Below are 20,151 nucleotides of genomic sequence, written 5' to 3' on the forward strand. Positions count from 1 at the left end.
CCACGACACGGCTCTAAATTTTTAGGAAAAACTTTGACTCAGCCATAAACTTAGAGCAAAAGCTGAAGAAGCCAACCTACATTAAAGGTAAAGCTACTATTCTTCCCACACAGTGAATATGTCCTAGACAAGCTGCAAAGCACTTATAAAATCAGGCCGGAGGATGGGGGAAATTCTTAGACTAGAGTTAGAGAACTCACAGAAGAGGAGGGCTCTGTAGGCATTCTGAAATCCTGAACGGAGCAATGAGAGCCAGACTGGGGGAAACAATCAGCACTCAAGGGGCCAGGATATCCACACCGGCAGGGCAGGAAGAGACTATGGAAGGGTCCGAAGGGAGTCCCATCTGGCAGTGCTGCCGACTCTGATCTACTCTGGGGCTCGCTTAGCTCCATAGACATGAGGGGAAGGCCCCTCGGACACATACTCACCTAGGAACACCCTGAGGGAAGGACCTGTACCCGACATCCAGCACCCAGCACTAGGTAGGCCCAAAGGCAAGGCTCAGGGATTATGAATAAGAAAAAAAACTAAGGAAGCTTCTAGCACCATCTGAGAGAGAACGGACACTCTGGAAACTCAAGCTGTTTTCTGAAGCTTTGGCTTCCTTTTAGCTGACTTTTGATTTTCACGAATTTCTGCATTGCCCAATGGGGATGAACACTAAGACCACTCAGTTCATTTGCGGACAAAAAGGAAGAAAGCAGCAGCTTCAACCAGCATGGCTTGGGGCCAGGCTAGTGCCTAAAGTCAACAGGGACCTGGCTCTAGACATCCAAGTGGCCCTAGAGGCACCCATGCACTGGCTTCTTTCTCTCCTCTGCTCAAAGCCCCAGTCTGGGTCCCTCACTTACTTAGTCTCTTTTCTTCCAACAGGCTCCTCCACTGCGTCGTCAGTGCCCCTGCTTTCATACTGTATGGGGATGTCTGTCGCCAATGCCAAGGGCAGGAGGCTAAGGCCACCTAGCCACCAAGCCTCTTTCAGGGCCACCTGAGCACCAACAATACCCAGGCTGTGCTGTAGCTCAGGCAGTGTCAGTGGTCGCAGCCATGTAGCCAACTCCTCCCTTACTTGCTGCCCACCCTGCTGGGCCTGCACAAAAGGGCAGGCTGGGCGTGGGGGCCCATGATGGAACTTCCGCTTCTGGGGACAGCACTCGATATGGGAGGCACCCTCTAACAAAGAGGTATCTGGGGGAAAGGCCTGCTCTATTGCATCTAGCAGGTCCAGCTGGAGCTGAGACTGGACCCAGGGGGCCCAGTGGGACAGCTGCTCCAGGAAGGGCAGCAAATCAAGGCGACCCACAAGCAGCGCCCGATACGGAGGCAGCAGACGCAGCACTGCATGCAGGTAGTGCCAAGCTGCAGGGCTGCCGTCCTGCAGCACAGCTGAGAACAGAGTTTGGAGCTCCGCCACCAGGAGCTCCAGCACTGTGGGCTGCTGTGACTGGGTCACTGGCTTCAGGAACTTCCTCTGCCTCCTCTGATGGTCCCGGGACTGCTCTTCTTCATCTGGAGCACAGACGGAGTGCTGGGATTCAAGGTCTTCAGACGATGTCTCTTTAGGAGATGGGCCTGCCTTCGGCTCTGAGACCAGGAGGAGCTGGGCATTCAACTGCTGTCGAACCGACCTCGCCCACTGCTCAGGCTCTGATTGCCAGTTCCAGGCTCCTGGCTGCTGGGTCTCACCTGCTTGGCCCAGCCCAGGAGAGGAGCAAGAAAAGGGGCCTTAGGCTCTGGGCCAGGGATGGTCAGGGTCTAAGGGGCTGGGGGAAGGAGGAAGGGAGGGAGTTAGGACAGGGAAATGGATGGAGCTGCAGGCAGAGCCCGAACAGCAGAAGACAATACTCCCTACAGCTTCCCCAAACCCTCTCGTAAGAAGCAGGCCCAAGACAGAGGTGGGGGCCCTCTTTGCCCAGGAGTTCCTTCCCACCACCCAGAATACAGCCCCCCTCACCTGGCCTAAGGGGTACAGGATGCAATGGAAGGGAAGAGAGACTGATGTGCTGGTAAGGTTCCATCGCAACTGCCTGTTGGAGAAATTGGTGAACTGGGACTTGGGTCCCAAGCACAGGCTTATGCTCCCAGCTGCCCACAGAGAGAGACCGGCACACACAGAAGTGATCACTCGCAGAGACAAACTGACACACCCCCGTGGAGTGCTCACTCAGTGGACCTTGGTAACAGCAAGGAACCGTCACTGGGAGTGGAGCCTGGCAATGGCCTGAAGGGGAGAGGCAGGTCGTCACTCAGAGGCAGCAAAGTCCCAGTCCCATCAGCCCATGGGCTGCAGGGGGCTGTTGAGGGCAGAAAGCACAGAGAACTGCTTGGTCGGGATGAGGTTGGGGGGGGGGGGGTGGAGAGAAAGAAGTGGCAAAGGACCAAGCTGGGAGGAGGAGGAAGGGTAGGAGGAATGGGGGGAAGGAAAGTAGGGAGAAAGGGAAGGGGTGGAGGAGAGGGGGAAGGGGAGTGGGAAGGTCCATGGGTGTGCGGGAGGAGGAGACCTTCCTGGGGGTAGTGGCGAGGGCGGTCTGGGGGCAAAGGGAAGCGGATTGCAAGCTGCGGCCTCACCCGCAGCTCCATGCCTTCCTGCTGTTAGAACGGTTACACGGTCCGAAGAGGCCCGAACCTCCACTCCAGAACGCCCGCGGAACAGCGGATGAGCCGGAAAGGGGAGGGGTCAGCATCCGTGTTGGGCCAGGGTCGCACAGGGCGGGGCGGGGCGCTGAGAGGAAGGCAGGGAAGGACTTAGGCCCAGTCTAACCTGCTGGGGGCCCACATACCTTGGGAATAGGCGATCAGCCTGGCTGGGTATGAAAACGAATGACATGGTTGATTTGGGGAAGTAGCAACCCTGAGGGCATCGTGGGAAGGTGTGATCTGTGTGCCTATGTATCCATTCACTGAGCGTCTAAGCCAGCGCCAGGTCTTTGGGACCCCACCCGAACACCATCCACATATCCAACCCCAACTCACCGACCGCCTCAAAAAGACCCATAATAACACAAAATTTCTGATCATAGGAATCCCAAAATCGAGGGCGGGAAGGTCTGAATGATGAAAGGAAGAAAAGAAAGAGAAAGAGAAAGAGAGAAAAAGAAAGAAAGAATAAAAGAAGGTAGGTACTATTACTTTCATTTTACAAAAAAAGTAGGAAGGAAGGAGGGAAGGAAGGGGAGAAAGAGGGAGAGAGAGAAAAAGAAAAAGAAAGAAAGAGAGAAAGGAAGAAAGAAAGAAACTGAGGCAAAATACCTTACAACCAGTGAGTGGTGGAGTCAGGTTTGTAATCCAGACAGTCTGACTCCAGAGGTGATCCCCTTTCTCACCGGTGAAGATTGCTATACATTTATGCATTCGTTCCACAAATATTTTCTGATCAGCTACTCTTCATGTCAGCACTAGGGGACGGGGATAGAAGAGAGAGCAATCAGAATCTCCGCCACCACGAAGCTCATGTGTCCAGTCAAGGGAAACAGACAATAAGCAAATAAGTGTTTATATGAGATGGTATTAAGTGCTGCGGAGAAAAATAATGCAGGGTAGGAAGGATGAGGAAGGTGGGAACAGTGTTGTTATCTTATGCTGGGTAGTCAGAGAAGTCATTTATGAGGTCTCTTTGAGCAGAGACTTGAAATGAGGGCATAAGGCCTGTGGACATCTGGAAGAAGAGTGTTCACTGTGGTATAAGCCTCTAGTTGTCCCTCAGTATCCATTGGTCCCTTCTTCCTTTACTAATAGAACACCTTACTTTTATCAGGCCACATGGCCATTGAAAATAAAGGTTAGATTTGCAGCTTTCCTTGCAGCTAGGTGCGTATGTGTGACTGATGTGTGCATTGCCAGATTGTGCCCTTAAGAGTAAGGGTGCGCCTCCCCCTCTTTCCTCCACTGGCTGGGATGGGACCTAGCAGACATGGTGGTGAACTCTCTTGGACCTTAAAGATGGGTACCACTTCCTTGGAGAAGGCAGGACAACTAAAAGGCTGCCATATTAGCCCTCAAGTATTTCTACTTGGACAGTTATGTAAGGGGAAAACAACTTCTCTCAGGTTCAAATCACTGTATTTTGGGATCCTTTTGTCATTACAACATATGTGGTAGGCAGAATTTTAAGATAGTCCCGAATTTCTCACTCCCTGTGTGCGCATCCTACATAATCCCTAGGACTATGAGTATGACAGATTTTATTTCTGTGATCAGCTTATATTATATAGCATACCTGACTATAAGAAAGGGATATCTGGGTGGGTCCGATCTAACCACATGAACTTTTTAAAAGCAGGGAGATTTCTCTGGCTGGATGCAGAAAGAGTCCAAGCTTGAGAAGGGTTTGAGGCACTGTTGCTGGCCTCAAGATGAATGTGCCATATGGCAAGGAAGGTGGATGGCTTCTAGGACCTGAGCATGGCCCCCAGGTGATGGCCAGGAAGAAAACCAGGACCTAGTCCTACAACTGCAATGATCTGACTCCTGTCAACAACAATGAGCTTGGAAGGGGATTTCTCCCCAGAGCCTCCAGATGAGAACGCAAACCAGTCAACATCTTGATTTCAGGTTTATGATACCCTGAGCAGAGAACCCAGCCAAGCCGTGCTGGACATCGATCTACAGAACTGTGACATACTAAATGGGTGTTTGTCTTTAAGCTGCTTAGTTTATGGTAATTTGTTACACAGGCACAGAAAATTTGTACGTGTCCTAATTGGTACACAGCTGAGATGTACATAGGCTCTGGGGTGGGAGCATGCTTGGTGTGATCCAAGCACAGCACGAGTGGAGTGAATAATGAGAGAGTAGAAGAGAAGCTCCCAAAGGTAACAGGCAGCTGATCACATAGCAACTTGGAGACCATGTAGGACTTTGGCTTTCACCTGAGGGAATGAGATGATAAGGCCTTAGTGAGTTTTGAGCAGAGGAGTGGCAAGAGCTGCCTGTATTTGAAAAGGGTCACTGGCTGCTCTGAAAAGAACAGATAGTAGGGGCAAGGATGGAAGGAGGGAGTCCAGTTAAAAAGGTTATGGAATAATCCAGGTGAGAAGTGGTAGTGACATAAGCTAAGGTTGTAGCACTTAAGGTGGAGAGAAATAGTTGGATTCTGGATAGATTCTGAAGCTATAGCCAACAGAATTTGCTAAAGGATTCAACAAGGGATGTAGGGTGAAGTGGGAAGGGAGGGAGGGAGAGAGAATATCAAAGGTGACTCCAAGGTTTTGATGCGAGTAACTGGAAAAAATGGACTTGTCATTCTGGGGAAGGCAGTGAAAGGAGCAGGTTTCTTTTGCCCTGGGGAGAGGGGTGGTAGTTAGGAGGCTGTTTTGGACATGTTAAGATTTTAAGTTTGAGATATTTATCAGATATCCAAGTAGAGCCAATAACTAGGCAGCTGGATGTACAAATCTGGATTGCAAAGCAGAGATGGGACTCTATCCTACCATACGCTGAATCTTTCTTTCTCTTTCTTCCTTCCTCCCCTCCCTTCCCCTCCCCTCCCCTCCCCTCTCCCTCCCTCCCTCCCTCTCTCCCTCCCTTCCTTCTTTTTCTGTAAAATGAAAGTAATAGTATCTACCTTGCAGGGTTGCTATAAGGATTAAATGAGTTAATGCATATAAATGCTTAGAATAGAGCCTGATCAATAATAAACAGTTGATATAGCTGGTAAGTGTAAGCTGTGTGTTTTTGCTGTTTGTGGCACCCTACCAAGTGCTATTTACATAAACGTGAACAAGACATAGTAGTGTTCAGTGAGAGCAGGAATAAGGGCAGCCCTTCCTGGAAAGGGCAAAGAAGAGTCACAGCAGGTCTTGAAGTTTATGGCCCTAAAACAACAGTTCTCCAGACAGACAAGGACAGAAGGGAATCCTGTTCAGCAGCTTCTACTGAGCCCTCAGTACCACCTAAAAATTGAATTATATTTTTTGCGTCAGTCCACCCTTCCATTCTGTGCAAATACTATTTCAAACCTGTACTCTCTCATCTTTCCTTTTTTTACTCTCCAATGATAACTTCACCTCCTATTAAAAAAAATTAGATGAAGCAGAAATAAGAGGATACACACATACATAGATAGGTAGGTAGATATCTACCTAGATAGATAGATTTATTTTAAAGAAATGGCTCACATGATTGTGGGGGCTAGCAAGTCCAAAATCTGTACGATAGGTCAGTATGCTGGAAACCCAGGCAGGAATTAATGCTGCAGTCTTGAGGCAGAATTTCTTCCTTCAGAAATCTCTCTTTCTGCTCTTGTGGTCTCCAACTGATTAAATGAAGCCCATCCTCATTACTAAGAGTAGATTTGTTACTTAAAGTTAACTAATTGCAGATATTAGCCACATCTATCAAATACGTTCACGGCAACACCTAGATTAGTGTTTGATTAAATAACGGTACTGTGACCTAGCCAAGCTGAGACGTAACACTAACCATCACACACGATATTTAAAAGAAACTCTCTCAATCTCTCAATACCAATTAAAAAAACTGAGATCTGCTTTCTCCATTCCTCCATCCTTCCTGTTACCAATGAGAGGCGTTCCCCCACTTTTAAAGCCAAGCTCCAGACCTTTGCTCTGGAACTCTCTCCTGCCTTCACTTAACAAATACTTGTCGAGCATCAACTGTGTTGGGCACTATTTTAGGTTTTAGTTACATCAGTGTACAAAACAATAACATTGACAAAATTCCTGACTTATGACTTAGAGAATGTAAATTCTAGTGGGAGGTACAAGTCATAAATAATAAACAGAATGAGCCCCTTTACCTATTTCACCAATGGGTGAAGGGGACCAAAAGGTAAATAGAAATAAAAATAAATATAATTATGAATATAATTATGAATCACAGGACTGGCCAACACATAGGATATGATTTAAAAGTCTCAATTTCCATAGAAATATTACTGATCTTAATCTTCACCCTCTTCAGTAGAATCACATTTATAGAGAATTTATATCACTATTCTCAGGAAAGAAAACACCTTGAATCTGAAGGAAGAGAATTACCTGCAAAAGCCCTACAATGGTTTCTATCCTAACCTAGTTCCTGTTTAGATTAGTTGATAAAACACACCTATTCCAAAAGCTCCACACTATTTACTGTTTATGGGTGATAACAGTCTAAAATAGTCTTGCAAGAAAAAAAAAACCACAGTAATGCGTGTAAAACACTGCAGGGGACAATGCCAATATAAATAATTTTGTATAATCATGGAAGTCTACAGAACAAATTTTATTAGAATCTTGATCCAAAATTAAAAAGAAAAAAAAAATAAGTTATATATAGTATTTACATGTAGTATATATAAACTATATCATATGTGAGAAATGACACTGCTATGGAAAAAACAGCAGAATTAAGAGGAGTGTCTGAAAGGAGGATAGGTTGCAATTTTAAAACAGCATAATCAGAATAAGCCTTAATAAAAAAGGAGACCTCTAAGCAAAGACATGAAGAAAAGGAGGGTAGCCCCTCCCCCTATCTTTTGTTTGGTAAATTCTATTTCATCCTTCAGATCTCAGGTTCCAAATCACTCCTCTGGAAAGCTCTCCTGCATCCCCCACACAAGTAAGTTAGTACTACTGTACGTTCCCGTTACAATGCATATTATTCTTTGTAACATTCACCACAGTTGTGATTACTTGCTCTATACTGACCTGCAGCACACCTGTGTTAAGTTCCGAGCGAACAAGGATTGCACCTCTTTCATTCAGCTCTGCATCTGCAGGGCTTAACAGTGTTGGCAAATACACTCACTCGGTTATTTGTGAAGTACCGAATAAATGGACGAAAGTGGGGCATACCCAGAAAAGGAAAAACAGAGTCCAGAATTAGCATGATGTGTCTGAGCACCACAAATAAATGGATCCTTTTATAACCAAGGGTAAGATAATCAAAACTGAGGAAAGAGGATTGAAGATGAGGCCAGAGAGATCTTCTGGAACCTGGTCACAGAGAGCCTCAGTTGTGATGCTAAAAAGTCTGAAGGTGATGGAAGGTGTTAGGTAGATGAGTACCATTATTTTTGTATTTTGCAAGAATCACTCTCAACCAGTATGGAAAATGGATTGGTAGGTGTCTCCTAATAGCCATTCTCCTCCTCTTCCTTAGTAACAGAACTCCCAATTTTTAACTGGGTAAAAAAATGACTAGTAAGAATAAAGTGACATTTCCCAGCCTCCCTTGTAACAAGGTCTAACCACATGACAAATTTCTGATGTGCAACTTTTCAGATGTGTCTTAAAGGGAGGAGGATATGCCCCTTTCACCCACTCCCTGCTCCATTCTGCCCTAGGTATGTTTGTGTGCAAAGTAAAGCTCCATCCTGGGTCACATGATTGAGGGTCATACCTTTGATACAAGCAGAAAGCTGAGGAGTAGCTTGGTTCTTGGATGACTGTGATGTCACGCCAGTCTTGGATTAGATGTTTACTTGAAAGAGAAATAAGTTTGTGAGTCACTGTCATTTTTAGTCTCTGTTACATATACCTTAGCTAAATGCTAACTAATCAAAGGGGTCCAGGCTCAAGAAAGAAGCTGTTAGATGACTGCTGCTGTCATCTATACAAGAGCTGATCAAAGTTTGATCAAGGTAGTGACAAAGGACATGGAGAGAAGAGAAAGGGTTCAAGAGATATTTAAGCAGAATTATAATGCTTAGAAATTGAGTGAAACTAGAAAGACTGATTTGCCCCAGACGGAAGCTTTCAGGTGTTGACTCATCTGTGAATATTAAGGGCAGAAGATACCATCCAGTGAGATTAGGAATGAAAAACACCTCTAAATCATTGGCAAAATGTTAAAAGTTAAATGCAGACTTATTTCTGTCTCTTCTGATATTAAGCCTTTCTCTTCCTATGTAAATAGTAGACTGAGCTGGGAGGAAACTGAAAGATGTTCATTCAACAAATATTTACCAAGCACATATTATGTGCCAAGCACTGTGATAAGGGTACAATGGTGACCAATACAGCCATGGACTGTGACCTCATGAGGTATGTAATTACCAACTGTTAGAAGTTAGAAGTTATGGCTACATGCCATAAACATGGGGAATTGTGGGAGCTGGAGTCTGGAAAGAGTTATTTGAGGAAATAACATTCACGCTAAGTACTCAAGAATGAGTAGAAGTTAAGTAGGTACAGCGAGGGGAAAGCACTGCAAGGCAGGAAATGGGGCGAAGGCCCTGAGATGGAATGGTAGGGGAGAGGTTAGAAGAACGGAGACGGCAGTGTGGTGAGAGCAGGGAGAGGGAGCAAGTGAGGTGTGGTTCCATTCAGTTCCACAAACAGTACTGACGGTCCAGTGTTTGACAGTCGATGATAAGATAAAGCTGAGGTGGGCAGGGGCTGGATCACGCAGGGTCTCAGAGGTCACAGGCAGAATGCGTTTTTATCCTAAGAATGGGAAGCGGAAGTGGATCTGAGGTAAAGCAGCAATTGCAGCAATCCTGTTGGAAGATTGTAAAAATGGGGAGAAGCAGACAGAATCAAGGGATATTTAGAAATGTAAGACGTAAACACATGGGATTTGGCAACTGAGTGAGGTTTCTATCTTCTCCAACTGGAGGAGTACTAGGTATGGGAGGAAAGCTGATGAGGAAAACATGCTGAGTTGGGATGTTTTAGAGAAACCTAAGTGGGAATGTCAATCAAGTAGCTCAGAGGAGAGATCTGGGGAGGCACCAGTAACTGAAGCTGAGTGGGGAGGACACAATCCTAGAAAAATGTCTGAGAAAGAAGAGGCCCTAGAGAAACGTTTAGACGTAAAGGCTGGAAGCAGGTGAGCCTCAAAGGAGGCTATAAAGTTGTGGTGAAAGTAGTAGTAGAACCATGAATGGAATCACGGGCACCAATGAACGATTGCCAATGATGAGGAACTAGTCAATAGTACCAGATGCTACTGAGAAGCGAAGTAAACTGAGGACTGGGAAATCATCACTGAATTCAGGGGTGAGTCATTTGGTGGGCCAGGGTGACCTCATCAAGAACAATTTCAGTAGAATAAAGATTGTAGAAGTCAAAACAGACTGGATGGAGGAATGGGAATGGAGAGCGCCACAGTATCCAACTGTTTTAAGAAGTTAAGCTGTAAAGTGGAAAAAAGAATAGGATGGTAGCTGGAGGGGAAATAAGGTAGTGGTTCGTTGTAACAGAGGAGTCATAAGCATGTTGGAACAATGGTGAGAATATAGTAAAATAGGAAGAAGTCAGAGATTCCCAAAGAAGGAAGGGCTAGGATGCAGAGCAGGAAGAGGCATTGGCTTTAAGAGGCACGCTTGCCCTATTTAGATGGAGGGAAAGAGAGAATGATGCTGATATAGGGGGTGACCAAGTTTTGTTGTGAGATTTTGTGGGAACTCCTGACAGCTTCTACTTTTACCTATGAATTAAAAAATAAGGTTACCTGCAGAAAACTGAAGAGAATAGTAAGGGTAATAAGAGGCTAAAGAATGTTGATTTGAAATTATCACTGCAGGGAGCAGCAGAGACTGGAAAAATCTAGTGGGATGATAGGGGTTGAGATTCCATTTTACGCTGATAACCTTGAATTCATAGTGATATAAATCTGCTCTGTAGTGATTCCCTTGGGCTTTTAGCTGTCCAAATGCAGACACAGACAAATATCTCATTTTATCTGAGTCCAACAAAGAGATGACCAAGAAATTTAGCCTGCTCCCAGAGAATTTAAGCAGGACAGGGATCTAAAGACAGGTGTTAATGGAGAGAAGGTACAACCAATGGCTTGAATGCTCCAGCAAAATCAAAGAATAGTAAAGGAATATATCAATAAACAAAGTAGAAGGAATACAGTCAGTAAATAAGATGCTGGTAATCGTGTTTTAAAGATGGAGCAGTTTGGGGTAATGACAATGGCCAGGACATAACTAAGGGAGCGGGCGGCTAATCATGGGAGACGGAGTCAAGAAACTAAGAAACCAAAATACTGAATGGAGTATCGAGGGGTTATAGGAAAACCAAGGGCTAGCTATTTCGAGGAAAGTAGGAGAGCAGTGGTTACTAAGGGCAGGTAATGAGAGAGGGTGGTATAGTTCAACAGGCTCAAAGGCATCAGACTTTGCAAAGGAGTAGGCAGTTAAGTTCTGAAGCCACAGTGGCAAGAACGCCAACTCCAATATGTATTTGTGATGAGAGATAAAGCTTTGTTAACATTTATTCCCATTTTGTGCTTAAGACGTCGCACTGCTCTCATTACACCAATGGGTATCACTTCATGGCAAGACCTGAGGGAGACGTCAGTGACTACAGGAGATGGAAAACAGGAGTAGGGTTCTTCTCCTAAGTACTGAAATTGTTTATGAACAGAGAGGAAAGAAGAGGTTAAAAACTTAAAGGATTAACTGATGGATTACACTGAGGGCTACTTGTTTTTCCAAGTCTAGGGACAGGCTGGGTGCAGATGAGCGATGAAAGATAAACTCTGGAAATTCAAAGAACATAGCCTTAGAGTGAAGACAGATCTTGTTCTTAGCCCTTCTCCAGCAAGTAGTAATTATGTGACATGGAAACACAGACAACTCACAATGGAAATTTACTCCAAGGATACACACAAATGTCCATGTGGAAGAGTCCTCCCACCAACAGCACAGTATTCCAGGTCTCCATTCTCGTCTTGGAATTGGTTAAGTTCACAAGGTGTTTTAGCTGCAGTTATACTTTCCAAGGAAAGAACTTTATTGGGTAGACACAAAGCCACTCTGTAGGGAAGTTCCTGGTCAGCAACTTATATGTTCTTACCAAAACCTTCTGTTCAAGATATAGGAGCTAGAGGCAAAAAGCTGTTTGGAGCCACTTCTCTCAAGAGGTAACTATGTATAAGACAGGGTTCTGGTACATTCTGGATTGCTTCCTCATCCATTAAGTGGAGATAATATCTCTTGTAGTTTTGCTGCAAAGATAAAGTAGGACATATTTCAGTATCAGAACCCATACAAATTGGGTGGCTCAATGGATAGTTTGAGAGGCAGCCTGGTGTAGTAAAAAGTACATGGATTTTAAAGTCAGATCTGTATCTATAAGGGTCTGCTACCAGAGAGTTTCAACTTTCTGATCCATACAGGGGAGAAAAATGTCTGCTCTGTGGGTGGTTGTAAAGAGTTTTTTTATTATTGTGGGAGCCTATGTCTAAGCGCTTCCATTTCCTCTGTAAAAAATGAAACATGGTCACCTGATGGGAATAGTTGAACGTGAAGTGGGGGATAAGGAGAACAGTATGAAGGTGTAAAATAATTGCCATGGTGATTAGGAGATGAAATACACCAGGAAGCCACAGAGGGCTGCTCGTTGGTAGCGAGGGCTCAGCTGAAGTTGGAGACCTTGAATATTTACACAGCTGTGTTTTCCTCTAGCAGTCTGAATAGAGGAGCAGAAAAAATAAAACAGCTGGAATGATACAAAAAAGACACAAGGGAGGCAAGAAAACGCAGTGATGGAGCGATAGGCCATTCAGACTGCTGAATACAGAAGTAAATTTCACAAGGAGGGCAATAAATGAAAGAAAAATGGAGAGGCTTAACATGGAATAACAGAACAGGAACGGTGGGAAAAATGTAGAGCAGAGGATGGAAGAGCTGAAATTACAGACATGCAGGTAACGATAAAGAAGTCCCAAGGATTTGCTTTATCCCTTTTTTCCCCCCATAACCACCATAGCCTACTTCTCCCTTGGGCTTCTGTCATTCAGGTCTGGCTATATTGCAGAATATGGTCCCCCAAGTTTCCCCCTTCTGACTCCTCCTGAAGGCAAGCACACAGACCTTCTTTGTGTAAAGGCTTTACCGCTCATCCTGGGGTAGACAGAAAATAGTAAGAAAGTAACAACTTGGGAAAATAGTTGAAGTTCCAGAGCACCCCAAAATTCTTAGAGGTTTTATCTCTGTTCTGGGGCTACTGACTTCCCAGGAGGCACAGCCTAAAAACCCCATCATTTCTTGATCTGTTGTCCTTAGTTATCTCCTCCTTTCACTACATCTAGCAGAATATAGAGTCCACAAAAGGAGTTATGAATAAACGCACACCTAGCTCACAAATGAGCCATTTAAGTCAGACAGATTTAAGTGAAGGACCCGTAGAAAGAGGTCTCGTTTTCTCTTCCATCTGGGCAGGAACCAACATCCTGTCGATGTTACTAACATTAAAATTGTACCCACAGACCTTGCTTTAACCAAGTGCCTGGGAATGTTGAGGTTTTCCTTCTACACACAGAAGGCAATTTCTCCACTGCCACGGCTGAGGCCAACAGATATGCACTAACTGACAGAATAAAGGATGGTGCCAATAAAGTGGGCAAAGCTTCCCCGCCCAGAACATAAACCAAAGAGAGTAAAAGCGGGTTTATTGGCTCCAGGAAAAGGAGCAATAGTACCCAGCTCTCAGGCAACCCCTCACTCTAAATACAGGCTGCACCCAGCCCAAGGTCCCCTGGCCCCTTCAGTTTGAGGGTCCATCCAGCGCCTCCCTTCCTGGGGATGCGGAGGACTAGCTGCCTGATGGCGAGGTTCCGGACTGTTCAGCAGCAACACCTGGCCCAGCTGAGGCGGCCTCGTAGTCTGCGATGCGGCGCTGTACCAGGGCAGGCATGAGCTGCACGTAAGCGGCCATGAGGCGGTGGTTGGAATGGATCAGCTTCCCAGCACAGCTGTGCAAACAGGCCTCCTGGAAGGAAGACAGGGTGAAGCAGAGGCCAAAGATGTCCTGCCGGGTCCGTCTCCTTCCTTCCCATCCCTAGCCTAGGGGCGAGGGTCGTGGAAAGGCCAGGGCCAGAGGCAGGGGAAGCTGGGGTTGGGAACAGTCTACGGCGAACCTCCCTACAGAGTTCCCCACCTAACCTCCTCAGCATCCAGAGCGCGGTGGTGCAGGCTGGGCACGCAGCGCTGGAAGCAGAGTTCCGTCATCCGATTGTAGACCAACAGGAAGTCCCGCAACTAGGAGAAAAGGGGACAAAGAACTCAGCGGTAAGGGGGCACCTCGAGGCCGCGTCGCTCGAGGTTTCCTAGGACCACGCGCACAGCCCGACGTTCCCAGCCCTCGGACATCCGGCCAAATGGACAAGGATGCTAGCTGAACTTTAGCTGAACTTATGGCCCTGCGGCGACTCAGCACCCACTCACGTTCCTCAGCTGCTGCTGCTGCTGTTGCTGCTGTGGCTCCATCGCGCCACGGGCGCACACTACGTCACTTCCCCGCAGCTTCTTGGTAACGCCCCGGAAGTGCTCTTTTCTCCCTCCCCAGGGACTGAGGGCTTGGCTTAAGGATTGTCCTGCCCCCGGCTTAACGTCATTTCCGCCCTTATAATCTGCGACGTGGCCGGCTTCTTCTGCCCGGGAGGGGACGTCACTTCCGCCGAGTCCCTGACCTGCTGCTAGGATCGCGACGGGAACTGGAGCCCGAGGTCCCCGCGCGGCCCGGGCCTGGCGCCCTGAGGGGAAGAGCGGCCGGGCCCGAGGTGAGAAGGACATGCTTGGGCGAGGGGAAGTTGAACGCACGAACCTGCCATTAGCGAAAGATGCCACTGAACCCTGGGGAAGGATGAGGATACACCTGATGCCCAGGTGTATGGGGCGGGGGCGGGGACTAACACACCTGGGGGACATAACTGACTTTGGAAGGGATCACTATGTTCTGGGAAGAAGAGGCTTTTCCCAGAGGCCAAGAACATACATCAACTGATTCAACTAAGGCCTGGGGGGGAGGGCCCGAGGAAGAGGAGGTGCATGGGATGGAGGAGGGGGAGACCACCTGAAGGAAGGGGGAAGAAACACCAAGGGAGTGTGAAAGACCAAGCAATGGAGAACATACCTGAATGGAAGGAGTGGGCTCCTGAGCCTTGGAAAGGGGTTAATCAGGTGGGAGGAAACAGCTGCATGGGGATAAGTTCCAAGACAGCACAGATCTTCACTCTCTTGGTCACTGCTGTGACCTCAAATAACGCATGACACATAGTATGCACTTAATAGATGTCTGTTGAATGATTTAATGCATGAATGATCACCTGAGCCCGGGTGGGGCTGGGGGTTCATGAGAAGACATCTGGGGCCTGGATGTGAATGCGGAAAGATGCGCACCTTGGAGGGGAGAAATACATATCCATGAGAAGAAAGGAGTAGTGGCCCAACCCCAGAATACTCAAGTCTTAGGGCAACCTCTAAAATCTCTGAAATGGTGGGGGAGACCTTTCTTTCTGGAGTACTGGCCAGTTTCCAGAAATGTCTGTGTTGGTCTTTGCAGGGCGCTGGGGTGGAGACTTTGACTCCAATCCCTTCCCTAGCCATGACGGACGGGATCCTAGGGAAGGCAGCCACAATGGAGATCCCCATCCATGGGAACGGTGAAGCTGGGCAGCTTCCTGAGGATGATGGGCTGGAGCAGGTGCTTCTGTTTGATTCTTTTCCATATTGTTTCAATTTAGGAATCCCAAATCATAAGCCCTGGGCTCTCACCCCATTCCATTAGTTTTCCCCTAACTTATCTAACTCCCTCCAATCTTTTTACAAATCTTCATTCTGATTCTATGCAGACTTCCCTTGTGTGCTCTCTCTGTGATGCTTCAATCCAAGCTTGTTCTCACCCCCCAAATGCTTCAGCTGCCCCAATGTTCCTGAAGCCCCCCTCTTCTCTGGCCTATAGGACCTCCAGCAGGTGATGGTGTCAGGACCCAACCTCAATGAAACCAGCATTGTGTCTGGTGGCTATGGGGGCTCTGGTGATGGACTCATCCCCACAGGTATGAATGATCAGAACAGGAGAGGAAGCTTGAGTGGAGAGAGGGAGAGGAATGGTTCTGGGGAGTATAGGATATGTCTAAGATAGTTTGAATTATGTGTGGAGATCTTGGGAACTTCTGCTAGTATAAGCTGTATGCACTGTCCTTAGCCCAAGGCTAGAGCCCAGGGTTGTCCAACTGCTCCCACTTGCCATTTAGCCCCTGAGATGTGACCATTTGTCCTTTCTCTGCTTCTACCACCTGAATCACGTTAAGAACTCTGTTTCATGGAAGTTCTCCCTGCTCTGGAGCTTGAGACTGATTTGGAACTCTGAAACTTCTCAGAGTTTTGCTTTAGACTCTAAAGTTTAGAGAAGCAACTATCCTTGAATCGCACACTGACTAGGATTCCACATGAGAATGTCAGTGAGGTTTCCTGTTATCAGGACCCACCATCCTGGACCTCCCACCCCATTCTCAGCATATTTTCTTCCATTTTCTCTGCCCCTGTACACCAGCAAGTCCCTCCCCCCACTCTAGCCCCCATCACCACCTCAGAAGGAGGCCAGATGTATATTGGGATTTGGGTCTCAGGGCACAAGGTATGAGTTCTTCCTAGGGAGTAGGAGAATCTCATTGTCTCTAGTTTCTGCTACTTCAGAGAAGTCATTTCCATATGCAGAGTGGGAGGTATGGGTGGAGCCACAGAAATGTCTGGTTATATCTGAGAGAGGCTGGTGTCAGAGAACTTGGTTCTTTAGGGTCTGGCCGCCATCCATCTCACAGTACCACTCCTGCTGGCCCCGGAGATGAGGTGGCTCGGGGCATCGCTGGAGAGAAGTTTGACATCGTCAAGAAATGGGGCATCAACACATATAAGGTGGGATTTAAGCACTTTTCTCTTCTCCCAAACTTCCCGTGGGTATCTTTTCCCCATCTTCCAGATTTCACTATCCCATCTATGGCTGAGACTAGCAGTGTGGGGATGCTAGGGTAGATACTTGTTGGGGGGGCAGGGTGCTAGGGTCTCTGACCTATTCCCCCACTTCCCAATCAGTGCACAAAGCAGCTGTTATCAGAGCGATTTGGCCGAGGCTCCCGGACTGTGGACCTGGAGCTAGAGCTGCAGATTGAGTTGCTGCGTGAGACGAAGCGCAAGTATGAGAGTGTCCTGCAGCTGGGCCGGGCACTGACAGCCCACCTCTACAGCCTGCTGCAGACCCAGCATGCACTAGGTGACGCCTTTGCTGACCTCAGCCAGAAGTCCCCAGAGCTTCAGGTGCCTTGGTCAGGCCAAAGAGGGTGGGGGGACTGGGCCCGGGCCCTCCCAGGCAGTCAGCCCTCAGCCTCCCTCCCTCCCTCCCTCCCTCCTGCAGCCCAGAGGGAGAACCCCTCCAGGGTAGGCCCAGCCCTACCCCCAGCAGCATTCACCCGTGGAGTCAGCCTAAGGGTTTGTACAGAGGTTCAGAAGTTGGAGGGGTGGGGGAGGCGGCACGTTAGATGCCTCACAAGTAACCTTTCTCTGCATCGGTGCTCGGCCTAATCAGAGCCCGTCCCTTGCCTGCTGCACTAGCTTTCCCTGTTCTGGTTCTGTGAACTTATCTGAGAACCCCACACCCACAGTCCTACCCCAGCCATCCCTGGGGCAGCCCCACTAACTTTCTGGCTAAGAGAGCCTTGCTGGAGGCAGTCCTTGGCTGTTCCAGTTTCCATGGCTGTTTCCTCCCTGGGGAGGAGGGGAATGAGGGCCCTATAGCTTTAGTCAGGCAGGTGCTGTTGCTCAAGGCATGTCCTCCCTTCTGCCCTCAGGAGGAATTTGGCTACAATGCAGAGACTCAGAAGCTGCTGTGCAAGAATGGAGAGACACTGCTAGGGGCCGTGAACTTCTTTGTCTCTAGCATCAACACATTAGTCACCAAGACCATGGAAGACACGCTCATGACTGTCAAACAGTATGAGGCTGCCAGGTGTGGGCACCAGCAGGGTGTTGGGAGTTGGCTGGCATGGGTAGAAGTTTGAGCTTTGGGGTCATAAGAATTGAGGAAGGAAAGGAGAGTCTGTGTGGAGGACACAGGGGTGGAGACCAGCCTGTATCACCCCTTCTCCAGGCTGGAATATGATGCCTACCGAACAGACTTAGAGGAGCTGAGCCTAGGCCCCCGGGATGCAGGGACGCGTGGTCGACTTGAGAGTGCCCAAGCCACTTTCCAGGCCCATCGGGACAAATATGAGAAGCTGCGGGGAGATGTGGCCATCAAGCTCAAGTTCCTGGAAGAAAACAAGGTGCCAACCCCACCCCTTTGACCTCACCCCCCCTTCCCCATCTGTAACACTGACCTTCTACCCCTAAGACCCTCCCCATTACTGGATGGGGGAAATGCAGCCTGGCTAAGGTGTGGGATCTTCCCCCAACCCCTTCAATCCCTGGACCTTCCTAGTCACCCGCCCTCCAATCCCTGGCGCTTTTCTGTTGGAGGATTTGGCTGCTGATCTCAGGAACATAACTGGGAAAAATCATCCCCTGAGCTGGGGTACCAGAACCCCAGGCCCAGCAAATCAAGTCAGGTTTCTCCCATCAGACTGACCCTTATCCTTTGGCTCCCTTAGTGGAGGTCAGCCCCCACCCTAAAAGCACCATCAGAGCAGAATCCATGTACCCTGGTCTGGGCTCAGGCTCAAGAAGGGCATCTGAGTCCAGTCTCAGCTGACCCTGCTGGACCCCCAGATCAAGGTGATGCACAAGCAGCTGCTGCTCTTCCACAATGCCGTGTCAGCCTACTTCGCTGGGAACCAGAAACAACTGGAGCAGACCCTGCAGCAGTTCAACATCAAGCTGCGGCCTCCGGGAGCAGAGAAGCCCTCCTGGCTAGAGGAGCAGTGAGCTGCTCCTAACCAAACCTGGCTATCAAGAAGGACATTGGGAGAGGCAGTCCCAGGGTAGGGGAGATTGGACATGGAACATCCCTTGCCACCTGCCTCTGGCTTGGGTTCCCTTTCCCTGGCTGGGGCCCAATACCAGTTTTGCCCACACTGCTGTGGGTAGGGAGGGGGCTTGCAGGCCCAGCAGCTGCTGCCCTGTCCTTTATCTTCCTGGCCTCTGGGCTTCATTCCCAGATCTTTTCCTTCCACTCCACAGCCAAAGGCTATAACAGAACCACTCCCTGGCCAATGGCATTACTCCTCAGGCCTGTCCCCAGCTCCTGGGGTGTGCCCCCTGACCAATGGCAGAGCCTCAAAAGGCCCTGTCAGCCAATGGCAGCTCTTCTTGGGCTCCCCTGGGCCAATGATGTTGCCTCCAGTACCCTTTGTCCCTCCTCTATGCATCCCCATTGCAGAGAAGGGGACTGGGACCAAAGGGGTGGGGATAATGGGGAGCCCCATTTCTGGCCCTGCATCTGAATGGGCTTCCCCTCACCTACCCACCCAGTTTAATTGTGCTTAGAGCCCTGGAAAATTGGGACCTAGCACTAGGAATAAACCTTTCATAAAAGCAGGCCCAGTGAGGTCAATTTGTGGGGGGCTCTAGGAGGGTGGGCTGGGTGGAGAAATGCTCAGTCTAGTCATACACCAAAATCCTGTCAAGCCAGAAAAGCAGAGCAAGATAGGTGGAAATCACAGGTTTCAGGAACAGTCAGAGAGCCTGCTCCTCCCCCAGCCCCAGCTGGAGCCAAAGCTTTATTTGCTCTTTAGGCCAGCCCCGAGAAAGCTATGGCCTTAAGAGCACAGGACCTAGAGGGGGTTGGGCCCGCTGACCTTCATCATCCATTCATTCATACAGCAAATATTTACCGAGTGCTTTTATTTGCCAGGCACTGCTCTAGACCCTGGGGATACATCAGTGAATAAAACACAGTCCCTTCCCACATTGCTTATGGCCTAATGGGGGATAGAGACAAGTAACCAGGCAACTACAATGCAGTGATGAGTACTAGGATACAGAAGTTCAGGGAGCTGTGTGAGTGCAGAGGAGGGGCATCGAGCCGAGATGGGTGGAGATGGGCTATCGCCTTGAAACTAAGACCTGAATGGCAAGTAGACATAGGCAAAGAATAGGGAGAAGAGCAACCTAAGCAGAGAGGCCAGCATATGCGAAGGCCCTGATAGGACTTGGGAGGAATTCAGGTTGGAATGAAAAGTGGAGGGGGAGTGGCTAGAGGACTACAGAGGTGAGGCAGTGAGGGGTCACAGTGGGCCTGTTCAGGCTTATGATAAGGACATTTGCCCTCAGGAGAAAGGGAGCTGTAAAGCTTTTTCAAGCACGAGTTGGATGGCATGGGAGAAATCTAAAGTTGAGGAAAGTAGGGCGCATGAGGCTTGAAATAGTGTCATACAGACCCTGGCCCCCTCACACTCGTAGTCTAGTAACCCTGGTCCCAAACCCAAAAGAAAGTATGAACCCGGAGGCTCAATCACAAGCATTGGAGCACCTGTGCT

The 20,151-nt window shown here is 48.4% G+C and overlaps 3 protein-coding genes across 3 annotated transcripts in view; 1 reads left to right on the forward strand and 2 right to left on the reverse strand.

Moving 5' to 3' along the window:
* The window catches only part of DNHD1 (dynein heavy chain domain 1), an 85,830-nt gene extending 72,160 nt beyond the window's left edge, over positions 1-13,670 (reverse strand). The window contains exons 1-6 of the mRNA XM_087868072.1: positions 13,538-13,670; positions 11,539-11,904; positions 8,347-8,427; positions 3,253-3,398; positions 1,958-2,030; positions 855-1,689 (exon numbers count right to left, since the gene is read on the reverse strand). Coding sequence (XP_087724198.1) covers positions 855-1,689; positions 1,958-2,030; positions 3,253-3,354 — 1,010 coding nt within the window. The 5' untranslated portion in view covers positions 3,355-3,398; positions 8,347-8,427; positions 11,539-11,904; positions 13,538-13,670. The remainder of the gene's footprint in view (positions 1-854; positions 1,690-1,957; positions 2,031-3,252; positions 3,399-8,346; positions 8,428-11,538; positions 11,905-13,537) is intronic.
* TIMM10B (translocase of inner mitochondrial membrane 10B) lies at positions 13,334-14,210 on the reverse strand. The gene is made up of 3 exons (XM_045783098.1): positions 14,126-14,210; positions 13,844-13,939; positions 13,334-13,670 (listed from the first exon to the last, which is right to left on the reverse strand). Exons 1-3 carry the CDS (start codon positions 14,165-14,167, stop codon positions 13,494-13,496), a joined length of 315 nt encoding a protein of 104 aa, XP_045639054.1. The 5' UTR covers positions 14,168-14,210; the 3' UTR covers positions 13,334-13,493.
* A 100-nt stretch (positions 14,211-14,310) lies between these two features.
* Positions 14,311-19,210, forward strand: ARFIP2 (ARF interacting protein 2). The gene is made up of 8 exons (XM_045783068.2): positions 14,311-14,460; positions 15,243-15,383; positions 15,642-15,738; positions 16,479-16,597; positions 16,775-16,996; positions 17,527-17,684; positions 17,826-18,000; positions 18,443-19,210. The coding sequence occupies exons 2-8, from the start codon at positions 15,285-15,287 to the stop codon at positions 18,596-18,598; spliced, it is 1,026 nt and encodes a 341-aa protein (XP_045639024.1). The 5' UTR covers positions 14,311-14,460; positions 15,243-15,284; the 3' UTR covers positions 18,599-19,210.
* Positions 19,211-20,151: the final 941 nt, after the last annotated feature.

The sequence above is a fragment of the Ursus americanus genome, chromosome 16, assembly GCF_024610735.1.
Source record: "Ursus americanus isolate L20-20 chromosome 16, mUrsAme1.1.p, whole genome shotgun sequence".
Taxonomy (NCBI): Eukaryota; Metazoa; Chordata; class Mammalia; order Carnivora; family Ursidae; genus Ursus; species Ursus americanus.